Source organism: Podarcis erhardii, assembly GCF_964252035.2.
Source record: "Podarcis erhardii genome assembly, chromosome: 15".
Lineage (NCBI taxonomy): Eukaryota > Metazoa > Chordata > Lepidosauria > Squamata > Lacertidae > Podarcis > Podarcis erhardii.
In genome coordinates this window covers 35,589,294-35,610,714 of record NC_138505.1, presented here as the reverse complement: position 1 = coordinate 35,610,714, position 21,421 = coordinate 35,589,294, and the positions used below count along the sequence as shown (strand labels likewise).

The 21,421-nt window shown below is 42.2% G+C and overlaps 1 protein-coding gene across 7 annotated transcripts in view; it reads left to right on the top strand.

Annotated features, from left to right (window-relative positions):
• SFSWAP (splicing factor SWAP) overlaps positions 1 to 21,421 on the top strand; it is a 107,000-nt gene that overhangs the window by 56,147 nt on the left and 29,432 nt on the right. For all 7 annotated transcript variants that reach the window (XM_081842235.1, XM_081842234.1, XM_081842233.1 and 4 more), the window contains one exon: positions 3,312 to 3,502. In XM_081842235.1, the coding sequence (XP_081698361.1) occupies positions 3,312 to 3,502 (191 nt within the window). The remainder of the gene's footprint in view (positions 1 to 3,311; positions 3,503 to 21,421) is intronic.

The following is a 21,421-nucleotide window of genomic DNA, read 5'->3' as shown; positions in this document are numbered from 1 at the left end:
ACTCCTTGTTCAATTTTATTTGCTGGGGCGTTAATGATTGTTCCTCTGTGAAAATGTGTACACGTGGGCTGTTAATCCATGGAACATGTTAAAGTTTACTCTACTGAAGACACCATTATTCTGTAACTGCACATCCTAGGCATATATGTTCAGTCCCATTCAATTCATTGGAGCTTACTCCCATGTAAATTAGTGTAAAAGAGCAATCCCATTAATCCATAATAGCATGATCCACAATCCAAGAAACATATAATCCACAAATCAATTAAGCTGTTTAATTCAGCTAATAGTGGTATTTAAGGCATTATAAGTTCAAGTTCATTGGCATGTGGTTTGAATTTGACCGATTACCTCTTTACAGCTTGGGATTCACCATCCACAGTTCCATGTTTTCCATTGTTCAAGTGGCTAAATTACCACATTGTCCATCCCACTGTAAACTATTGTCCATCAGTAATTCTGAACATCTTGTTCCAGTTACTCATATTTTCAGTTGTGGGTATTCCCAACCCCTAACCTCCACCGCTTCAAAATTGCTGAGGCTCTTAATGGATCACTTAATGATTTTTCTACCTTTCGTTTATCAATTATAACAATATATGCTAAAACTTAGTCACCACAGCAGACTACCTGAATGAGGCTGATGGACTACACTTTGGGAACCACTCCTATAGAGACTTCTCTTTGCTGGGTTTGGAAATAGACCCAGGGGCGGGGGAGAGTTTGCTATTTTCTTTTGTCCTCCTCATCTCAGCAAGCATTTGGCATAGTCACAAATTACATTAAGCACATTTTAAAGTAGCCAAGATAAGAGTTTAATGAAAAGCACAACAGACAGAGCAGAAGCAGGGGTAGACAGTGCAGGTATAAACCAGGGATATAATTATTCCTGGGGGATGATAACAGCAGACACATGCACAAAATGTGGGAGATGTCTTAATTCAGTTAAAGGATTTTGGAGCTGATAATTTTATCCATGGGCACCTTCAGTGCAAAGATGACCCTGAAAGAGAAATGAAAAGGGTTGGGGGCTAGCATTTCCACAAGGAATTCTATAACCTAACTTGTGGCAAGTCTCCAGGTGCATTTACATGCTGCTGCTCTTTCTCATAATTCTGAAATGCCAAGGGTGACGTATTGAAGCTGTTGCAGCCATATGGTCTGTAAGATACTCAAGAGTGAAGAATTTAGGTGCCTCTGTATACAGTGAGGAACTACAGAATACTATTGCATAATGCAAGGGATAGGTTCTGTCAATGCTTTGAGAAATCTGTGCTCTGAAATGATTGGTTTCCAGGCTAATTCATCAGGTACATTTCTAAAACCATGTGGTTTATACATGTTGTTGTTGTTGTTGTTTAGTCGTTTAGTTGTGTCCGACTCTTCGTGACCCCATGGACCAGAGCATGCCAGGCACTCCTGTCTTCCACTGCCTCCTGCAGTTTGGTCTAACTTATGTTCGTAGCTTCGAGAACACTGTCCAACCATCTCAATCTCTGTCGTTCCCTTCTCCTTGTGCCCTCAGTCTTTCCCAACATCAGGGTCTTTTCCAGGGAGTCTTCTCTTCTCATGAGGTGGCCAAAGTATTGGAGCCTCAGCTTCAGGATCTGTTCTTCCAGTGAGCACTCAGGGCTGATTTCCTTCAGAATGGATAGGTTTGATCTTCTTGCAGTCCATGGGACTCTCAAGAGTCTCCTCCAGCACCATAATTCAAAAGCATCAATTCTTCAGTGATCAGCCTCCTTTATGGTCCAGCTCTCACTTCCATACATCACTACTGGGAAAACGATAGCTTTAACTATACGGACCTTTGTTGGCAAGGTGATGTCTCTGCTTTTTAAGATGCTGTCTAGATGTATAAGATGGCTTATACATACACCCTGCAAACTCTGTGTGGGGAGCCCCCTCCACATTCCTGTCCAACCATCTTAATTAGGTAGTCGGGGAGAGTCAGTGGGCATGAAATTATATACAAGTAGATCTCAAATCAAGGGCCAAAAGTCCAGGTAAAGAAAAAAAGTTGTTTCTGGATACCTAAAAAGATATAAAGATGGCACCAGTTGTGCCTCCCTGGTGAGTGCATTCCACAAGCATAGTGCCACCACTGAAATGGCCTGAGCTGCATACAGCTCTGTCAGTCAAAACCAGCACCTCAAATTAGTCCCGAAACTAGTTGGGCCAGAAATGGTGTTGTATTTTCAGACTGCCTTGCCCCTGTCAGCAGTCTAGCTGCCAAGTTGTCCTTCAACTGTACTTTTTGAACTGTTTTATAAGGCAACCCAACCTATAACACATTTCAGTAATTCAACCTAGTGGTTACCAGGGCATAGACAACGGAGGTTAGGCTGTCCCTGTCCAGAAGAGTGCACTGATCCACCAGTCGAAGCTGATGGAAGGCAATCCACACCACCAAAGCTACTTGAGCCTCATACAAAAGTAATACACCCAGAAAAAAACCAAGCTATGTATTGGCTGCTTCTGAGGGAGTGTGACCACATCCAGTCCTATCTATTCATAAGCAAGAATTCACCCCACAAAATTTTGCAGCATGCACCTTTATCCAAAAGGATTTCTCAGGCTGTTAACTTTTTCTTCTTCTTACTTAAATCATGTTACTCTCTATATGTTTCACTCCACTGGCTTACTCTATTGTTTTGTATTAAGTTTCAATTTCTTCCTTTTAACCTTTAAGTCTCGCCATGGTCTTGTGCCTTCTTATCTATCTATGTTGCATGCTCCCTGTTCCCCATCTCAGTCTCTCCATTCATCAGACACTAATTTACGGCTTGTAGTTCAGTTTTTTATATTTGAAAAGCCATTCTCTGGTATCTACATAGAACTGGGAAGAATCCCTGTCTGAAACCCTGAATAGTTGTTGCTTGTCTTTATAGACATTTCTGAGTTAGGTGAGCCAGTGGTCCTGACATTCCTATTAAACCTCCTCTCTTGTTCTGTTGTTCATTTCTGTGACTTCTCTCTCTTGGTGAACTGAACTCTCAGTTTCTGTTGCACTCTATTACAAACCTCATTTTTTCCCCTTTCTTCCTAGTCCAGTGTTCATAATCTTACATTGTTTTGTCTTTTAATCTCTCCCAGCCAAATGGTTTCTCCCCTCTGCTTTCATTTTGTACAGCTTCTACTGCATTTTAAGGCATATATATATCCCAGGGTGCTCTTTAGGAGCTACATAGATGTGCATTTTCTAGACTCAAGGGTGCAGCTCAGGCTAAAAAACTGTTGACCTCCTAATGTGATAAGCAAGTTACCTCCTTGTAAACTCTCCACATTCTGTATCCCTTTTTCCCCCCTAGCAAAGCAGAAACTAGAGGACAGATTAGCGGCGGCGGCAAGGGAAAAGCTAGCCCAAGCCTCCAAGGAATCGAAAGAAAAGCAGCTTCAGGCAGAACGAAAAAGAAAAGCTGCACTGTTCTTGCAGAACCTGAAGAATCCCCTGGCAGATGCAGAGGTTGAGAAAATGGAGGAACATGCCTTCAATATAGAGGTGAGCAAAGCAAAGGTGTTTTTAACCATAGTAGCATATACTGCAAAGAACTTTGCTTGGGGCAGGGTAGGGGAGAGAAGCCAGCATTGCTTGAAATGTTAGTATTTATTAGACTTGAATGAAAGCTTTTTCCAGAGGGGAAAATAGATCTGAAATTAATAGCATGTTGGGCTACATCAAAGTTGCTGAAATGATATAAAAGAAATATTAAATTGGGCCAATACTCTCTGTTTCCAGTGTTCCCCCTTTTTTAAAAAAGTTATAAGTTTGCTTCCCCATCCTTCACTATACATCCTTTGAAGTTTCAGCAGTGGCACCCCCAGATTCCGTGTGTACACCTTTTGCATCTTGTGTTCTGACTGTAACTGCAATCACACCCAATCACACCCATGGTTAATTTCTCATTCTCTTGAACATTTGTACCCCCACCCTTCCTCCGTGGAGCTGATTTTGGGGCTATTCTATTTTTTCCTTACAATAATCCTGTAGTTCAACTTCAGCTGGATATTGACTCACCTGAAGTCATCCAATGAGCTTCATGACTGAGCAGGGATTTGAACTCTGCTCTCCCTTGTTCAGTGCTGTAACCACTACGGTGGATGCTCATGTGTCATAAAATAAGCCTAGCTCACGTTAGATCTAGCGTTTGAAATTCTGATGTAGTTTAAAAGCACTAAGGAAAAAAATAAGCCCGTGCCCCCCCCCCCAAAAAAAACACGCTCGTGCAAATAACTAAATGGTACCTGAATAACTTGAGATTTCACATTGTTGTGTAAACTGAATATTTTATGTGAATCTCTCTTTTTAAAAGCTACAAATGTTGTGAGACACCCCCCCCCCCAAATTCCTTCAGGCTTCACTTAAATTCAAGATTCAGAAGTGCTTTTATCAGAATCAAGGCATTTAAGGCAAAATGCAAGCTTTTGCTGGTGTTTCTGGACAAGGATAAGGACACAGTTGGCCCTAGGCAAGTAGTGTGAGAGAGGGGGGCTGTCTGAGAGGCTATGGGGGTGCAGTCACTCTGCCAGTTGCACATCATTTGATTTCAGTAGTGTCTGTGCATTCAGGAGTGATGTAAGCATCTGGCTTTTGTTTTATTAATTACTTTTATCTGCCAAGGTTGTTTGTACAGAGTACTCACAAGAGTTCCACTTGGTGCCCACCTTAATGTCTTCTTGGTACTAGGCAAAGGCCTTTTTATTTTCTCAGGCCTTTTAAATCTTTAGATTTAAATCTCTAAACGTTTAATCTTCACATTGCACTGTGGTTTTAGCATGCTTCTACAGCTGTGTGAAATTTACTGCTTTGACTCTGTATTAATTGTGTGTGATGTTTCAATCTTGATATATCTGCTTCAAAACAGTTTTTTATATCATTAAAGTGTTAATTGCTCTAATTTTTGTTGAGATTTTTAAATGTATTTAAAAAAATAAATTTGTGTTTCACCCAGAAAACTATTGTGTTTGGGTGGCTCTTAAATGAAATAAATAATATTTGAGATAGTGGCAAAGGATGAGCACTTAAATGTACTAGGTTGCCAGGAGCAACCTCAGAAGCTCCTTGGGAGCTGAAATATCCGATGGGCTGGAGCAGGCCTAGCTGGTGAAAGTTGGAAGCATGTGGCAAAAAAATTAGCAAAGTCAAATTAAATTAGTAAGAAGATGAAACTGCATATTGCTCAGTCTTTGGAGCAAGTGAATATTGGATGGCTAGCAGCAGCCATCCAAGGGCTTCTGTTTGAAGAAGGAGGAAACAGGAAGGAAGGAAACAGTTTTATAACTAAGATCAATAGGTTGTGGGGAAGAAGAGATTCCTCTGAGTATTCCTCATGGACAGTGTATCTAATTATGCATACATGAAGCTCAGTATCTGACACAGAAGTGATCATTTTGAGAATATCTTTAAAAAAAACATGGTATGGGGAAATGTAAGGATTTGTGTGGAAGGACATTTGTGGGCTCAGATGCAAAGGCCATTACTGTGGTAGGTCAAGCTGTTTTCAAGCTGTTTATCACCACTTATGGGGTGGGGAGAGTGTTGACCAGTAAGTGTCAGCATCTTCCACCTGTGACACATGGTCCACCCAGTCGAAATAATAATGAAGTGTGGGATCCAGTTCCTTTAGAAGTTGCAAGTGGGGTAAGGTGATTCAATTCTCCCACGGTCTTCATGCAAATACGTTGCACAACCCTGTTTCCTGATCTGCTTTGACCAGAGAGAGCAGAGTTTATACCTGGGGTCCTCCGATGCAAAGCATATTTTTAGCTATGGCCCCTCCTCCTCCTTAAGGTAATGCTTGGAATGTTTTCACGAGGGGCTCTAATAGGGTTGTGGCTCAGAGACAGAGCATCTGCTTTGCATCTAGGTTCAATCCACAGCATCTCCAGGTTGGGCTGGGAAAGATTGCCGGTCTCAAGCTCTGCAGGGCCACTGCCAGTCTGTAGATAATACTGAACTAGACAGATGGTTGGTCTTACTCAATAAAGATTAAATGGGAATATTTTTTTAAAAAATCTGGGATATTATATTGCTGTTGCTTTTTTAAACTCTAAACACTGTGCTTTGTATTGACCAAGGAAATACCTTGGGCTTCCAGAGTTGTCCTCCATATCCCTCATAGAAATGCGACAGGTTGCTGGAGGAGGGAACAGAGCCGACACCCCCTCCCAACAGGCAATTAAAGTTTATTGTTCTTGCTTTTGAGACTAGTAACGTTTATTTTATTTATTTTACTAGATTTCTTATGCACCCTCCACCACAACATCCCAGGATGGATTGCAGCAATAAAGTGTGCAACTATAAACAAAACTATCACAACCATAAAACAAATGTAAAACAATAACAAATTTTTAAAATAGCTCAAATACAGACGCAGACTATGAGCTTATTTATAAGCCTGGTTTAAAAGGTACAGTGGTACCTCGGGTTAAGTACTTAATTCGTTCCGGAGGTCCGTTCTTAACCTGAAACTGTTCTTAACCTGAAGCACCACTTTAGCTAATGGGGCCTCCTGCTGCCACTGTGCCGCCAGAGCATGATTTCTGTTCTCATCCTGAAGCAAAGTTCTTAACCCGAGGTACTATTTCTGGGTTAGCGGAGTCTGTAACCTGAAGCGTATGTAACCCGAGGTACCACTGTATTCTAAATTCTTGTTCTAAGTATGGTACTTAAGCAAATTATCACATCAGAATTTCTGGCAGCTTCTAGAATCCTGTTTATTTGGGGGGATATATTTTCAGTATTCTGCACATGTTTGCAGTATTGAACAAGAATTTGAAAATTATAACTCTGGGCAGTAAAACAAGTGTGGCAATTTACTCTTTTAAGCGACTATGGGTCAGTGAAATGAGGGGCAGTTGTCTTCTAGAAGGGCAGTTGCCTTCTATTACTAAACATGATGATTATTAGAACTACCACACTGCAATTAAAACTGAATCATTAAACAATTTTTACAGGCGGCTGCCACAGCCAGCTGCCTTGCAGTTAATGGACCATATTGAAAGAATTTCTTGTGATCAATAATCCTAAAGCCTTTTGTGATATCTTGCTGACCATACCCAGTTGTGGGCTAATTTTATTCCCATTTTATTTCATTTGCTTTCCTAAAATCTTTTGTGCAAAAATAGCTTTAAACACTTGCCCATGTTGAAAGTATGTGTTGTATTTCGGCATGTGTACTATGCCAAATCAGATCGCCGTCTGCTTTATTGATTTTAAAATAGTATATGATCTCCTTAAAAAAAAAGGTCTACAGCTGTACAGGTATATTTTTAGTTCTGACGTATTTTGAAATAACAGCCCTATAAATCAATAGTAAAGAATTTCTGTAATTCAATTTAATGAAATACTGGTTGCAGCAGTGGCATAATCAAGCACTTATTTAATCTACAGCTACTCTTTAATATTGCCCCTCTCTTTTTTTAGTCATTCTGTTGGTGGCATAGTTTTTTTCTTTAATGTAGAAAATGGTGAAGCTACCAGTATGCCTTTTTGATAAGGATGTCTTGAGCTGGTTCAGTCAAAATATAATTTTTATTTAATTATTTATTTAACGCCCTACACCCGTAGAACTCAGGGTGGTTTACAACATAAAATTACAATATCAACAAAGACAACTCAATAACCCCCCTTTCCACAATACATTTAAAAGGGCATTAATTGTCAATCAGCCAAAGGCCTGGGTAAAGAGGTGCGTTTTCACCTAGCACCTAAAAGTGTGTAAAGAAGGCGCCAGATGAACCTCCCTGGAGAGAGGATTCCACAAACTGGGAGCCACAGCAGAAAAGGCCCATTCTCTTTTTGCTATTCTCTGGAGCTCTAGCGGAGGAGGTACAGTGGTACCTTGCAAGACAAAATTAATTCGTTCTGCGAGTTTTTTCGTCTTGCGATTTTTTCGTCTTGCGAAGCACGGACTTTGGAAAAGCATCAAAAATCACCAAAGTCTTCAAAAACCTCAAAAAAGGCTACCACACCGTGTGCTATGAGTTGCTCCTCGAAGTGAATGCACGGTTTTAAGAAAAAGGAAACAAACTTGCAAGACGTTTTCATCTTGCGAAGCAAGCCCATAGGGAAATTCGTCTTGCGAAGCAACTCAAAAAACGAAAAACTCTTTCGTCTTGCGAGTTTTTCGTCTTACGAGGCATTCACCTTACGAGGTACCACTGTACATGCAGAATGGCCTTAGTGGATGATCTCAGGGTCCAGGCAGGGGTTCATATGGCGAGAGGCAGTCCTGGAGGTATAGTGATTTTTTGCCATCATGGAGAAATAAACATCATTTCGGACAGAATGCAATGCTTATGGGGTTCGTTGCTGGAAAATCTGCACTGCAAGCTTGTATTTCACAATAATGAAGGTAGAGCTGTGCCAAAACCTTGACATATTTCTGTGATGGAAAATTAAACTTTCAGTTGTACCTTTGTAATGTCATGTAGCACAGAGGCTGTAGTACAAATAAGGAATTCCCTGGGTTTGACTCTTCCCTATGCAATACAGGGTTAATAATAAAGGCACGCCAACATAAAAAAGCCTTCTAGAGACACAAGTCAAAACCAGTCTCTGCTTCAAGAGTGTTTATAACGTGGGACTGGCAATAATAAATGCCCAACTTCTGACTAAAGACAGTTAAAGATCTGTAACATGGGGAAGATACATGTATAAAGTGTTTTGAACACTCTAAAGTTCTTTTAAAAATTGCTCACTATTACTGGTATTGCCGTTTTATCTTAAATGAAGGAAACCATTGTAGGCTAGTGAAATTTCTTCCACTTTAATTTGCTAATTGTGTCCGTACAGTGTATGTTCAGTAGATTTAAGTCTTTAATTAATGCCAAGGAATCTTTTTCGAAAACCTTTCTCTTCCCTTCTTGTATTCACCTAAACCAGAGTTGCTTTTCTTGCTGAAGGATGAAAATTATTAATGAGCTGCCTCGGAGAATTATACTTCTGAGGCAGAGTCCGTAGACTACCTTTGTGTTTCTCTTACATTAACTAGCAAGCACAGCGGGGGTGGAAGCTACCTTTTCCATAGGATGTCACTTCTCTTTATCTAGGGCAGCTCCTGTCTCATAATTGAAGGCAGTGGGCTGTCCAGATGTATTTTTACATGGGAATTATTCTGAGGACTGATCAAAACCGCAGCTCAGGTTCACACGTGCCCTTTCCCATTCTGCTTTTCACAGGCGGGAGATGGCTCTAGGTGGTGAGGATGAAGGATGTGCATGCAGCTGGTGTGGGTGGTATTATGGTTTCCCTCCTTGCACTTCCCATAGGTCCAGAGGAGAGTTCCTAAGAGGAGCCTGACACTCTTACAGAACTGTAACTCCAAGCATTCATTCGAAGAAGCTGTGGCAGTGTAAACATATGCCTTGTGGTGCCTGATAATGCCACAGTCTGCATACTTGCAAATGCAGGCATATTTCCTTGAAGGCAAATCATTAGTACCCATGTGCAGTCACTTAATCTGTTGGGTTTGAAGCAAAGGTTTTAGGCTCCTGTTGGGCCTTTGTTCACATGGTTTCCTTTGGGTCCCGTACCCCCCCCCCCCCGGCATTTGAGTTTACAAGTCTGTGTCTGGAAAACACTGACCCACCTGCTTTTTTTCTGACAAATCAGGTTAGCCTTAATAGGAAGGAATTCTTGGCTTCTTTGGAAGTGTGATGGTAAAAAATACGACAAATCTTTAGCGCTTGGCTTCTTGTCATAGGGTTCTCTGCTCTTCAGTTCTGCTAACACTTCTTTATGCTCTAGGAAAAGAGCTTCCTTCAATGTTTGTGGAATTTCCTTACTGCTAGGTTCTGCTCTTGCTACTCAGCGCACACATTTTTAGTCATCTTGTTTTATGGGCTGCCGGTAGAATCCTAGAAGTGTGTTTTGGTCACAAGTGGGACCTGGAAGTGCTCCTGTTCAGGGTGCCTACCAGCCAGCATTCAAGTCTCACAGAAGCCACCTACACGTCAAGGAAAATGGAGACATTCTTTTATTGTTTAGTAATGGCAACTGTCGGAATGAAGGTGAAGTTGGAAGACAAACACAATGGCATTTTACAGTTATTTAGGCTACGGTCTACAAATCAGATTAAGCCTTCCTGGAAATAAGCAGTAAATTAACTATATACATTCTAAGACTGGCCACCTCTATTCCCCTTGCTCAGCCATACCTTCTCCTTTCCCTAGCACCATCTCCCTCCTCTTGTAGCCCTTTATTAGGAGAGAGAAATGCCAGCCCTGCATGAATCCTTTTCACTAATCTCCATGCTTAACGCAGAGCTGAGCTATCAGGGTTAAAAGCGTAGCCCTAGCCCAGAGCTTTCCACACTGTGTGTCATGACATGTTAGTGTGTCGGCTGCAACTAGTTTAACCTCCAGTTTGCTAGTAAAGCTGAATTACTGTGTCATGAAATGATGCATGTCTGAAAAGTGTGCCACCAACATCAAAAGTTTGGAAAGCTCTGCCCTAGCCCATGTTAAAGGGGTATTTGCTTATTTTTAACCTGTTGAACCCCATGGATATACCGTATTTTTCCTTCTATAACACGCAGATTTTTTCTTCTAAAAAGGAAGGGGAAATGTCTGTGCATGTTATTGAGTGAATGTGTGGTCCCTGGAGCCAAATGGTGCGAGGGGAGGCAAAAAAAAAGCAGGCACAAATCACACGTCTCCTAGAAGGGAAAGCTGAAAAGAGGAAGTGGCTGCTTTCCTGCATTCTGCCTCAGGGTCTTACTGCCCACCCACCTCTGTTTCCTTGCTGTGTTTGCTCAAACGGAACAAAGAGCAGGGAAAGCCCCTCCCCTCCAGGCAAGCAGAGGGGAAAACATGCAGGAGGGAGAGAGAGAGAGAGAGCGCGAGCTGGCTGGCTTGGGTGGGTAGGTGAGAGAAAACTTTTGCCTTCCTTTCCTCCCTCCCAGTTATACCCCTCTCCTGCATTCTTAGCCAGCTGCTTCTCTGCACACCCCTCTCGTGCTCCTTGTCCGTTCTGTGTTTTTCCTTCCCTCCCCACTTAAAATGTGGTTAAAAAGCATGGATCCACATGGATCCTCAGGATCTTTGCATTGGGTCAGCCCAAATTCACAATCAGAGCACATAGCATGTCCATGGCTACAGCCTGCCCCCCCAAAATCAGGCACCCACTGTTGCCTGGGGCTGCAATGGTGCAAAAACGTGGTTACAAACCATGGCTGCACAGGGATTCTCAGGATTTTTGCATTGGGTCACCCCAAATTCACCATCAGATCACATGTCTGTGGCCACAGCATGAAGCACAAAAATGATACATCCACTGTTTCATTCAGAATGTTTTTTCCCTTGTTTTCCTCCTCTAAAAACGATGTGCGTGTTATGGTCAGGTGCGTGTTATAGAGCGAAAAATACGGTATTCCTTGTTAAAACACAGCAGAGAATGAAGCTGTTGCCCCTCCTTTCCTTGTGACCTACTGCATATTTTATATGGAATAGCTAGCTGTTTACAAATGTGTTCCAATACACTAGAAGTACAATTGAAGTATATAAGACAGCCAATGCTCACTTTAGTTCTTACTCGGTAGCTCTCATATTCTTGAGTTCTCACAGGAGCCCATAAGTATACCTTATTGTGCCTAGGAGGATAGAGCTTACAATGGAAGCATAAAGCTTTGGGGCAGGGGGGAGGGCTGGAGAGAGGTGTCTTATTTCCCTCCAGCATGAAAGAGAACTTTTGAGGAGATGTCAGAAGACTGGCACTGTGATCCCTGACTCAGTCAGCTAACAGATAGGAAGGGAATAAATGTGTCTTTGCCTCTCCAAGAAACTGTTCACGCATCCCTGAGGTTACCGTTCACTTTTAAGAGTGAATGGCCTGGGAGAAAAGAGACTAAAATATCTGAACTGTGGGAAGAGAGGTGTATCTGTGACAGCCAGTTACATTGCACTTATGTGTCCACTGAACTGCGACTTGTGTTAATGCCCTAGCCAAGTAACGATTCCAAGCAAGGCAGCTTTACTCAGCTTGGTGCCAGATGTTTTAGGCTACAATTCACATCAGCTCCAACCAGAACAGATGGCACCAGGTTGGGAAAGGTTGCTTTAAGTGCTCAGCTCCCCACAGCCACAAAAAATTAGTCCTATGAATGAGACTTCAGAAATGTTCCATGCCTGCGCTAAAAATAACTGGAATTGTATGCAAATGAGATGTCTTTGTTTTAAATCTTTCTTAATAGCTTTTGTTTTTTTAATAGCACTGTTCATGGTTATTAATGAGCACATGGAAATGCAAATTTAAAGTTAGACAATGAATATCTTCAATTGCTCCCGAACAACAATACTTGTAATTAAATTGGTTGCTGTGAATGACATGGCAAATTGTATATTATTAGCCACCAGCGACTCTCAAGTTCTCCCCCCCCTCAATTTTGCTTTGTTCCAAAGTACTTTGAGAGCTTATTCCTTGATCACCCAGTTCAGCAGTACCCACAGTGTGATCTTTCTGGTTCTCTTTCTGCTTTTGGGTGGATGATACATGATGTATCTGACAAAGTCAAGCAAAGCTGCATCCTGATGAAGACCTAAGTGGACTTATGATTATGAAGGAGTCAAGTCCACCTTGTTCTCCAAGGTGGGAATGGCTTTGAAAATAGAGATAAAAAGCACCGGCTTTATCTGGCAAAATCAGACTTACTAGTATGATTTGCAGATATCAAATTGTGCAGTTTGAAACATCTAAAGGATGCATGTGTTATAATTTTTTTGTTCTGCTTAATATAATTTTTTAAAAAATCATGTACTGTATTTTTCGCCCCATAGGACGCACTTTTTCCCCTCCAAAAATGAAGGGGGAAAGTGTGTGCGTCCTATGGGGCGAATGCAGGCTTTCGTTGAAGCCTGGAGAGTGAGAGGCATCGCTCTCCAGGCTTCAGGAAGCTATCCGCAAGCCTTGCAAGCCCGGCGGGAGTTCCTGCGGGCTCACAAGGCTTGCTGGCAGCAGCTTGCAGCCCCGGCGAGTGTCTGCAAGCCTTGCGCACCCGGCAGGAGCTCCCGCCGGGCGCGCAAGGCTTGGGGCGGCAGCCTGCCGCCCGAAGCACGCGGAGCCCTCCGGAGGGCTCCCCGTGCTTCGGGCAAGTGTCTGCAAGCCTTGCGCGCCCGGCAGGAGCTCCCGCCGAGCGCGCAAGGCTTGGGGCGGCAGCCTGCAGCCCGAAGCACGTGGAGCCCTCCGGAGGGTGCCCCGTGCTTCGGGCAGGCGTGTGCAAGGCTTGGGGCACCAGCCGTGGCTGGGGGGGGGGGAATAAATTTTTTTTATTCATTCCCCACCCCAAAAAATGAGGTGCATCCGGTGCGCCCTATAGGACGAAAAATACGGTAAGTGGCTTACCTACAAACGATAAAGGTATAGTAGTGACATTCATTAAAAAATTCCTTAAAAGGTACAGGCGATTAGCAAGCTGTATGGTGAAAGAAGAACACCCTGTATCCATCTCTACCAGATATTGTTCAAAGACTATTGCTGGGGGGGCTGGGCTCATTGGGATTCAATGGCCCAATGCAAAGCTCCTTGATTGTGTACATTCTCTTCCTACGAATAGAAGTTTTTTCTAGTGAAAGGAGTTGCTTCAGGGAGCATAGGGAGTTTTCGAAGGCAGGGAAGTAGTGGGGGGTTTTCTCTCCACTGCAAAACAAGACGTTGTGGCCGACGGCACCTTGCACCACATTTGCTGGAGGGAAATAATGTAGTCCATTTCACTTCTCTCCCCCCAAGCTTTTTGCTTATACGTTAACATCCATCCTCCTAGGCAGATTAAAGCCTTTCGTTGGTTATGTGGTACCCAACATCCTTTAACATGCTTGGCCCGAGAACTGGAGCATTGGTCTTGTCCTTCAGATTTGGAACAGGTTTATAACAAACAGTTCAGTGATATGAGACAGTAAGCTGTGAACGCCAAGCAGGACTGTGTATCCGCATGCACCAGCAGCTGCAGTCTTTATAGGGTGATGATATTCAGTGCATAACTTCTCTGAGAAGGCACTTTGAGAAGGTAGACAAGAGACTTGACCTGCCACCCTTCAGTATTCCTTCATAATGGTAGTCTTTGTTACCACCCACAGGGTGTATGTTTGATTTAATCCCTTTACTCATCGTGATATGCTGCTGTGTCTGGAACCGATCCTGGCCCAGGACAGTTATTTCAGGAAGGGTATTCAATTGCCTTATCAACCCAGTGAATTAAAATTCCAACATCAGCAGTGGATAAACTTTACACCATCTGTTTGTTTTGTTTTGTTGGGGGGGGGGAGAGTCTTTGTTATCAACTTGTCTTTTGTATTTTCTAATACAGTAATGGTCTGTCATAATAAACCTGATTTGCTACAGGTTTATAAATGTTAGTATGCACTTACCCTGCTTCACATCTGAGGCTTAGCTTACACTTTCCATTCACTGTATATCAGCTGGGTACATCGATAACTAGACCACAGTAAATGGCTTCTGCCCATAATAGGCATTGGAGCAAAGCCTGCATTCCTCATAAAGGAGGAATAATTGACATTCAGAGGAGGAGAGCTGATTAAATAAATGCCTCTAAGAGCTCAGGAGAGATCTGTCCTCTGACTTTCTGTTGAAATAACCCTTGTAACATATTTGTGCAGAAGTATGGGGCAGCCTTGGAACTTTCCAAAGGTGAGCAGGGAATCCAGTAATTTCTTGCTATTATTTTATCGCTTCTCTAGTGTTTGCTTTTCATTAACCTCTCTAACATGGTGATGATGATAATAATAATAATAATAATAATAATAATAATAATAATAATAATAACAACAACAACAACAACAACAACAACAACAACAACAACAACCACAACCACAACAACAACAACAACCACAACAACAACAACAACCACAACAACACAACAACAACAACAACAACAACAACAACAACAACACAACAACAACAACAACAACAACAACCACAACAACAACAACAACCACAACAACACAACAACAACAACAACAACAACAACAACAACAACAACAACAACTTTTATTTATATCCCGTCCTCCCCGGTCGAGACTGGGCTCAGGGCGGCTAACATTAAATATATAACATTGGTATGAAATCAAACAATAATTAAATTACTGCCTAAAAAACAAGTCAGGATCAAATTAAAATCTAATTAGATGGCTTTCAGCAGGATTAGGGTTGGGAACAGTAAATAGTTTTCAGTTCATCCTTACTGTTGACCATCTGGACTCTGGTGGCTACAGCTTCCCATTTCCTCATCCTTAGAAACTGTGTCTTCACAAAATCCTGATTTTCAGTCTCTCTCTCTCTCTCTCTCTCTCTCTCTCTCTCTGTGTGTGTGTGTGTGTGTACAAAGCACAAGTGCAGTCAGTTTGCAGTGGTACCTGAAACAGTTCAGGTCTGCTTGTGGTACACTGTATGACTCCATGTTGATGGAATTTTTTTTAAAAAAAATTGCACTTTTAACATAGCAACCAGCAGAAGTTATGTTCTAAGCAGTACATTGGAATTATCTGAGAAATCCTGTAGCTAACTTACTTGCTAATTATGTAATTGCTAATTGCTCATCCCTTTCTCTTCTTCCCATCCATTCTTGGTGGCTGTCTGTCTGTCTTACACACACACACACACACACACACACAGTATTTATAATATGAAAACCATCCGGATTCTTCTTGGACTCCATATAGTTTTGACACTTCTTTTTAACCCATAACTTCTCCCAACTCTAAATCACCAGATGTGGTGAAAAGGTACACATGTCACAGCTGTGTGGGAAGGTGCCAAAAATGAAGCACTTCTTATCAGATCTTACCACAGTATTACTGAACTAAAACTAGCGTTGTTTGTGTTTGAACTGTGTCAAATATTTTTATGCCTTCAAACAAAATATTGATTCCTCTGAGACGACTGATAAAAATGTTTCTGTGCTCTAGTTTCTGACATTTTCAGGACTACTTGCCTGAAACAATATTTCCCAAACAAAATAGTTGGGTTTTTGCTTTTGCTGTCACCACATTTTTGTCAACAGTAGGCCTTTCCTGCTCCCCTGCTCAGGAAAAAATATATATTGTTTACACTAGAAGCTGAAACCAGGGCTTTAAGAGGGCTTCAGCAATTTTTTTAGGCTGCTTTATTTCCAAGTTATTACTGTATTGTCCAACTTCTACTAAAGTGAACTCTAAATAATTAGAGTGGCAAAAACTAAGTTTGGAGTACCATATGTACTAACTGTAAATGGTGCTGAGACTTGACTTTGTCTGGAAGCCCCACCCCATCTGAAAGGCGTGCTCCCTAATCTTAGAAAGTGGGGCTAGTATTCCTGATGGTCCACGATTCAAGATTGACTCTCAGATATACTCCTTGCCCCCTCAATAGGAACTTTGCTCTGCATTATAAGTTGTAGTAGGAGGGGTGGATGTCTTAGTGGAAAAGTACATGCTTTGCATGCAAAAGGTCCAAGGTTTAAACCCCAGAGTCTCTTAGGTAGGGCTTGGAAAGACTCCTGTCTGAAACTCCCCAGAGATGCTGCCAGTTGATAGGGATCAGGCTTCTCCAACTTGATGTTTTGAATGGCAAGTCCCACTGTCTCTATTGCCCTTTATAAAGGTAAAGGACCCCTGACAGTTAAGTCCAGTCGCAAATGACTCTGGGGTTGCGGCGCTCATCTCGCTCTATAGGCCGAGGGAGCCGGTGTTTGTCCGCAGACAGTTTTTCCAGGTCATGTGGCCAGCATGACTAAGCCGCTTCTGGCGAAACCAGAGCAGCGCACGGAAACACCGTTTACCTTCCCGCCGGAATGGTACCTATTTATCTACTTCCACTTTGACATGCTTTTGACCTGTTAGGTTGGCAGGAGCTGGGACCGAACAACGGAGCTCACCCCATCACGGGGATTCAAACCACCAACCTTAAGATCAGCAAGCCCAAGGCTCAGTGGTATACACCACAGCGCTGCTCGCGTCCCATTGCCCTTTATAGCTAGACCCAATTTGAACTTCAGATATTTTGGGGGGGGGGGGATCTGTGTAACGCTAGGGCAGTTACTCTGTCAGCAAAAACATTTCATCTTGCTATATGGAACAATCCCCTCTCTCTTTCCCCAGCCTGCTGTTGTGCTGTCTCTCCCAACTTCAGCACCAGTTGTTTGGTTTTTTTTGGGGGGGGGGCAGTAAAGCCTCATCACACTAGTGGAAAACCTATAAAATCAGAATTTGCTATGAAGGGTGACTTTCTTTCATACTTTATAAGATCAGTTTCTCTAGGAAAATTATAAGGTGGGGAAGGGTTCCATTTTGTCTTTAGAAGTTTTAGCACAGTGCATTTTCTGAATTCTGCTGTTTTTTTGGGGGGGGTAAATGAAGGCTTGGGGGGGGGGGTTGCCCTGAACTTTTATATGGATGAATCCTGATTTTTCTGCTGCAATTTGAAAATCAGATCGAAAAGGTATTAGCAGAGCAACCAAGTTGTGCATTTTGTTAACATGGCAACTGTTCAAATAGCTGCTTTGCATTCCTTGGCACCTCTCCTCGTAGATAACTCTGGTCACAGCTAATTTCCACAGGTGGTAGAAGTAATGGATGGAAAGCTTCTATGTGTCTCTGTTATTGTGCCTCCCCCCCCCCCCCGGCAGTTTTATACTTCCTCTGCCCTGACTTGTCTCTTGTGCAGTTCTATCAGCTACACTTCAGGGAACATTTTGGCATTTTAATGAGAGCTTCTGTGCTCCCCTGCCAGATATCTCAGCACTGGGGACCCACTTTGATTCCCTGCCCCAGCCTTTCTTGAGATTCAGCTGTGAAACCTCAGAAAATGCCATTCAAAATATGGGTCAATTTTTCTGCTCCTTTCATATATCGAAAATCTCTACCACTTTATCTCAGCTTCCCATTTCTCTGGTCTTCTGCCCTTTTAAGTTTCTAAAATCTGACTTTCTTTTCAGGACTGTTCTCTTTGACCAGTTTCTTACAATATCAATATCTGAAGGGGCTCTGTGGCAAATACCGCTGATAGGAATACTTCAATTTAATAATAAAGTCCAAGTCTTTAGTACAGTGCTCAAAATAGGGTCTTAATCTTTTGATCTCTCATGTTTTTCATTTTTACCATGGTGGTCATGAAAATAAATTCAGTACAGTACTTTACTACATTTCACGACTGGATTATTAAATACATCCTCGTTGCATCCAGAAAAAAGCATTTACAGCATTAGTCTGAACTACGAATAATCTTAGTTTGAAATTATTTTCCTTTTCCTTTGAATAGTAATTACCGTAACTGACTCTATGACACTCTGTCTGTCTGTCTGTCTGTCTGTCTCTCCCTCCCCCCTCCCCCCCACCTTTTGCAAATTGTCATAGAAGAACATTCCCCAAACAAAGAAGCATTGAATTTTATGACATTTCACATGTACCAGGGCTTTTAAAACTAGAGTGTGCGTCAAGTTGTGTAGTATTAAAGTCATCCTTACTGCAAAAGGCTGTGATTCAGAGCACGATTTAAGGTATGCCTTAAGAGTTCACGTGTGTCCATTGGAAGTTTTTAGCATTATAAAAAGGTGGAATGCATTCTTTTGCTATGGTTGATTTTATTTCTTCCAAATATGCCATTTATAATGTATATCTATAGTATCTACAGTTTCTTGGCTCATATGTAATGGGAAACTGATTATCTAATCCAGAAGTGTTGAATTACAACACGTTGAGGAGGGAACAGGCCATGCAAATGTGTAGCCAAGTGTCCTGGCTCCTGCAGGACAAAGGACTCTTAACTTGGATCTCATTTACTACTATATGATTGCTCAGTACTGTACAAAATCAATACAAGGATCACCAACACAGCAGGTACGGGTCATGACCAGGTGAGCTGAAACATTGTTCCAACAGTTGACATGCCCCCTGGGCTCCTGTAATAGAGAGGGGCGGTCATGACTTCAGCACAGCAAACAAGGTGAGACCTGGGTTTGTGCCTGCAAACAGGAACTCCATCTAAGGGGCTGGGCTGTCCGTTTACAGTGGTGCTTGCATCTCTATTCTAGACGATGGAGGAAGTTTCATTCTGGACATTGGGTGTTTTCTGGGTGGGTGGTGGCTTGTCGGCAGAGGCTGGTGGGGGCCAGTAGCATAGCAATCCAGTGGGCCCATCCTCAGGATCAAGGTACTCACTCACGGACGAATTCCCTAACAGCTCAGATGACTTATAGGGTCCTGATATGACTCACCTTAACCTGCTGGGGTCTTCCCCAGGGTAATCTTTGGGCACCTCAACCCGCCCCTGCCCCCTGTTGAAACAGCCCCTCCAGGACGCTGTCTTGGGACTCATTACACTGAGACTCATTCATATTTCACATAAAACCAAGATGCGTACATCCCAACTGAGTTATCTGGGGTACTCAGAATCACCTGCTGACTTTGAAATACTAAATAATAATAAAATTATTGATTGTGACTGCAAACATAATATTAATAGCAACAATTCACATCTCTTGTGCAGAACCTTATGGAACATTTGTTAAATTCTTCTATGACATGGTTATCTTTTTGTGTGTTTGCAGTTGTGGTTTTAACCCTTCTTTGCAAGGTGAACCTTTCACTTTTTTTCAATGTAGGGATGTGCTAGAAGAACCTCTTAAGAGGCAGCTAAAGTTAGAAGTGTTCAATACATCCAGCAATTACCATGTCCTCTTACAGCTTTTTGAAACACAATTTCTTATTGATCCTGTACCTTAGAGGTCTTGCAGAGCTTCAAGGCACACCAGTGGGTAGAATTTCAGCATAGGCCTGAAGTAATTCCAGGGCACAGCTAGAGTAATGGAAATTGCATATCCGCTTTGAAGTTCTCCTTCTGACAACCCTCAGATTTTTCGCATCAGAATAAGTCAGCACTTTTTGTGAATATTGCAGGAACGTTTGCATTTGTGTTAGATTAGAAAAGGTCACCTTAGAAGACCAACAGACTGCCTATCAGCCCCCTTTTTTCAGTTGACTTTGGAGAGCATTTCCATTCTCTGAATATTAAAGCTAAGCCACAACATTCTGTTATTGCCCAGCTTGGTGGCAGTTGTCTGGAAGGACCAATTCTGCTACTATGTGTGCTGCATGACTCAGAATCAAAACCCTTGCTTAAGCGGCCTATTCGCTTCCTTGTTTGAGGCAGTCTTTCCAAGTTTAAAAACCACAAGCTCATTTCAGGGGAACATGAGAAGTGCCTTATACGGAATCAGACCATTGATCCATCTAGCTTAGTACTGTGCACACTGGCTGGCAGCAGCTCCCCAGGATTTCAGACCCAGGAGTCACTTCCAGCCATACCTGGAGATGCCAAGAATTGAACCTGCGATCATCTGCATGCAGAGGTGGAGCTCTGAGTTACAGCCCTTCCCTTGTATATAAATGCTATACCCATTTCTGGTTCTGCCGTAGATCACATGTTACGTGTGGCGGGGAATCTTTCAGTGGAAATGTGGGGTAAAACATTTATGAATATATTAAATGCACTTTGTTTAATAGTTTGCCGCAGCAGATCAACCGAGGTTTTTGTTACACTCAGTGACCCACCTAAATTGGCCAAGTACATTTATTTTGGGGAGTCTTCTCTGAGTAGGCCTAACATTGGATGCAATTCCTGATGTCTTGCAATGTATTAAGGTTGTTACAAGTGCCTGCTTTGATACAGGTGTACAGTAAAAGGTTGGCAATAGCAAGCATGTCTTCCTGTCCGCTTCATCCTGAGCATCGCTTAACAGGCCAGTGCAGTAGCACAAACTAGACACATCTTTCTAGCCGATACAGTATTCTCCTGCTCTAAATGTGTGGACTGTCTGACCACCCGAACGTCCTCCACGCGTTCCGATTGTCTGCAGGAGCTTCCTGCAGCCAATCGGAGGCCGCACCTTGGTTTCAGAACATTTTGGAAGTCGAACATTCTTCCGGAACAGATTCTGTTCAACTTCCGAGGTACAACTGTATTTGGATTTGGAGGATGTGTACTGTAACAGAGTATTTTTTGGGGGGGGGGATCCTAAAGTTGAAAGGGGAATATAAAGCATTTGAGGTGATACAAATATGGTTGAGACAGAAAAAAACATGTGAATGAGAAGTAATAGATGATCTCTTACTTTATATAGTTTAAAATACATTGTTTTATATAAGATTATTGCAAACTGCTCTGATAATTTTGTATGAATAGCAGTCCAGATATTTATAAACAAATGTAAATGCAAAGACAACTTCAGCATTTGTTACTACTAAAAATAATATGTGCACCAGTGGACTTATTCCGTGTATTCTGCTTCTGTCTCAATTATCTGTTTACATTGTCAGCATCTCATATTCTTTTCATTGAAGCCCTTTCAGTTCTGATTCATTGCTTCTAGCATTTGTGCCTTCCATTTTTGCTTGTTTTATTTGCTAGGAGCATCCAGTAAGCCAGTCATCC